We start from the raw sequence: 2,627 nt of genomic DNA, 5'->3' as shown, positions 1-2,627 counted from the left end.
GGACTACAGGCGCCCGCCACCTCGCCCGGCTAGTTTTTTGTATTTTTAGTAGAGACGGGGTTTCACCATGTTAGCCAGGATGGTCTTGATCTCCTGACCTTGTGATCCGCCCATCTCAGCCTCCCAAAGTGCTGGGATTACAGGCTTGAGCCACCGCGCCCGGCCTCCATAAACTTTCTTAAAACATTAGGGGATAATTTTTTTTTTTTTTTTTTTTTTTGCTTTAGCTCATCAGCTGTTGTTAGTGTTAGTGTATTTTACCTGTGGCCCAACACAATTCTTCTTCCATTGTGGCCAGGGAAGCCAAAAGATTGGACACCCGGTTCTAAGCCATCAGAGACTTTAGACACATTCAATTCAGTAACAGTTTTTCAGGAGAAACACCATCACAATGAATGTGCTTACCATAGTAACCTCCTGGTTTCAAACTAAAAAACATGTAAATGGACGAGGCTTGGTGGCTCACGCCTGTAATCCCAGCACTTTGGGAGGCCAAGGAGGGCAGATCACTTGAACCCAGGAATTCGAGACCAGCCTGAGCAACGTGACAAAACCTCGTCTCTACAAAAACTAAAATAAAATAATTAGCTGGGCATAGTAGTGCACACCCATAGTCCCAGCTTACTCGGGAGGCTGAGGTTGGAGGATTACCTGAGCCTGAGGAGGTCAAGGCTGCAGTGAGCCAGGATTGCTCCACAGCACTCCAGCCTGGGCAACAGAGTGAGACCCCGTATCAAGAAAAAAGAAAAGAAAAAGAAAATAGAGAAAGGGAAAGCAATATCTTTATACCTGGAAGGGTGCACCCCAAAACCTTACTAAGGCTAAGGCTCATCTTTGAGTAATGTGATGATAATTGTTTTATCTCTTTTTTGCTCATGTCTATGTGTGTATGTGTTTGTGTGTGTGTATATATATATGTATTTTTTTTACAACAAATATTTTATTTTGTGTCCAAAAAGTAACAAAACCAGCCAGGTGTGGTGGCTCATGCCTGTAATCCTAGCAGTTTGGGAGGCTGAGGCAGGCAGATCACTGGAGGTCAGGAGTTTGAGACCGGCCTGACCAACATGGTGAAATCCCGTGTCTACTAAAAATACAAAAATTCCAGGCATGGTGGCATGTGCCTGTAGTCCCAGCTGCTTGGGAAACTGAGGCAGGAGAATCACTTGAATCCAGGAAGTGGAGGTTGCAGTGAGCAGAGATCATGCCACTGCACTCAAGCCTGGGCCACAGAACAAGATTCTATCTCAAATAATAATAATAAGTAAATATATAGGTACAATACAATAAAATACATGGAAAGTGTCTAGTCCTCCTCATATTAAAAATAATTAAATAATGCCAGGTGTGGTGGCTCAAGCCTGTAATCCCAGCACTTTGGGAGGCCGAGGTGGGCGGATCACGAGGTCAGGAGATCAAGACCATCCTGGCTAACACAGTGAAACCCTGTCTCTACTAAAAAAAAAAATACAAAAAAATTAGCTGGGCGTGGTGGCGGCACCTGTAGTCCCAGCTACTTGGGAGGCTGAGGCAGGAGAATGGTGTGAACCCAGGAGGCAGAGCTTGCAGTGAGCCGAGATCACGCCACTGCACTCCAGCCTGGGCGACAGAGCGAGATTCCATCTCAAAAAATAAATAAATAAATAAAATAAAATAAAAAATAACAAAACCACTTGAGTGGAACAATTGGAGTCTTGCTGCAATGGAGTTTGTATGTTTTTTCTCTTGCTCGTTAAAGGTTGGAACCAGAAAAGCCTCCCTAAAGATGGACCAAGAAAGAGAGATGCTGAGAAGAGAGACCTCCAGCAAGTCCAGCCAGAGCCTTTTGCATTCTAAGCCCAGCGGAAAGTGCTAGAGAAACCTCGTCCCACGAGGCCTCGTGTGATCCTGTGTGAGTTCATGTGACTCTTCTGTGTCATCTGTGTCAAAATACTGAGTTGCTTTTGTAGGACTTTAAAGATTGTTACCCTAGTGTTTCGCTTTCTAGACTGGTATTTTGAACAGTGTTGTATTTTGGAGTGTGTGGGGAGAAGCGTTCTTTTTAAAAAATGCCTATGAATGTACACGAACTCAGGTATATGAAGAATAGAAGTGTGTGACCCAGATGTCCAGGCCTGGTAGATGTAATTATGTGGTTCCACGTTGGGTCATGATGTTCCCAAATATCAAACCTCCTAAGAGTTCCAACAGACTCACACTGGAGAAAACCTAAGACTTGTACTGGAGCCTCAGGGCAAAATTGTAGCCTTGGAACTATCAGGGCCTCGGGATAGTGAATTCAAATCTCAGTTATGGTCTGGCAGGATGGCTCATGCCTGTAATCTCAGCACTTTGGGAGGCCGAGGCAGGCAGATTACAAAGTCAGGAGTTTCAGACCAGCCTGGCAAACATAGTGAGACCCTGTCTAAAAAAAAAAAAAAAAATTGGCCAGACCTGTAATCCCAGCCACTGGGGAGGCTGAGACAGGAGAATCACTTCAACCTGGGAGCTGGTGGTTGCAGTCAGCCAAGATCACACAACTGCACTCTAACCTGAGTGACAGAGCAAGATTCCATCTCAAAAAAAAAAAAAAAAAAAAAAAAAATCAGTTTATTACAATACATTTAGAACACAAATCAGTTTTATTG

The 2,627-nt window shown here is 44.2% G+C and overlaps 1 protein-coding gene across 1 annotated transcript in view; it reads left to right on the top strand.

The window, feature by feature from the left end:
- Positions 1-2,338, top strand: part of FHAD1 (forkhead associated phosphopeptide binding domain 1) — a 157,330-nt gene extending 154,992 nt beyond the window's left edge. Inside the window, exon 31 of the mRNA XM_026448299.1 lies at positions 1,739-2,338. Coding sequence (XP_026304084.1) covers positions 1,739-1,855 — 117 coding nt within the window. The 3' untranslated portion in view covers positions 1,856-2,338. The remainder of the gene's footprint in view (positions 1-1,738) is intronic.
- Positions 2,339-2,627: the final 289 nt, after the last annotated feature.

This window comes from Piliocolobus tephrosceles, chromosome 1, assembly GCF_002776525.5.
Source record: "Piliocolobus tephrosceles isolate RC106 chromosome 1, ASM277652v3, whole genome shotgun sequence".
NCBI classification, from domain to species: Eukaryota; Metazoa; Chordata; class Mammalia; order Primates; family Cercopithecidae; genus Piliocolobus; species Piliocolobus tephrosceles.
This window is presented reverse-complemented; position numbering and strand designations above follow the sequence as displayed.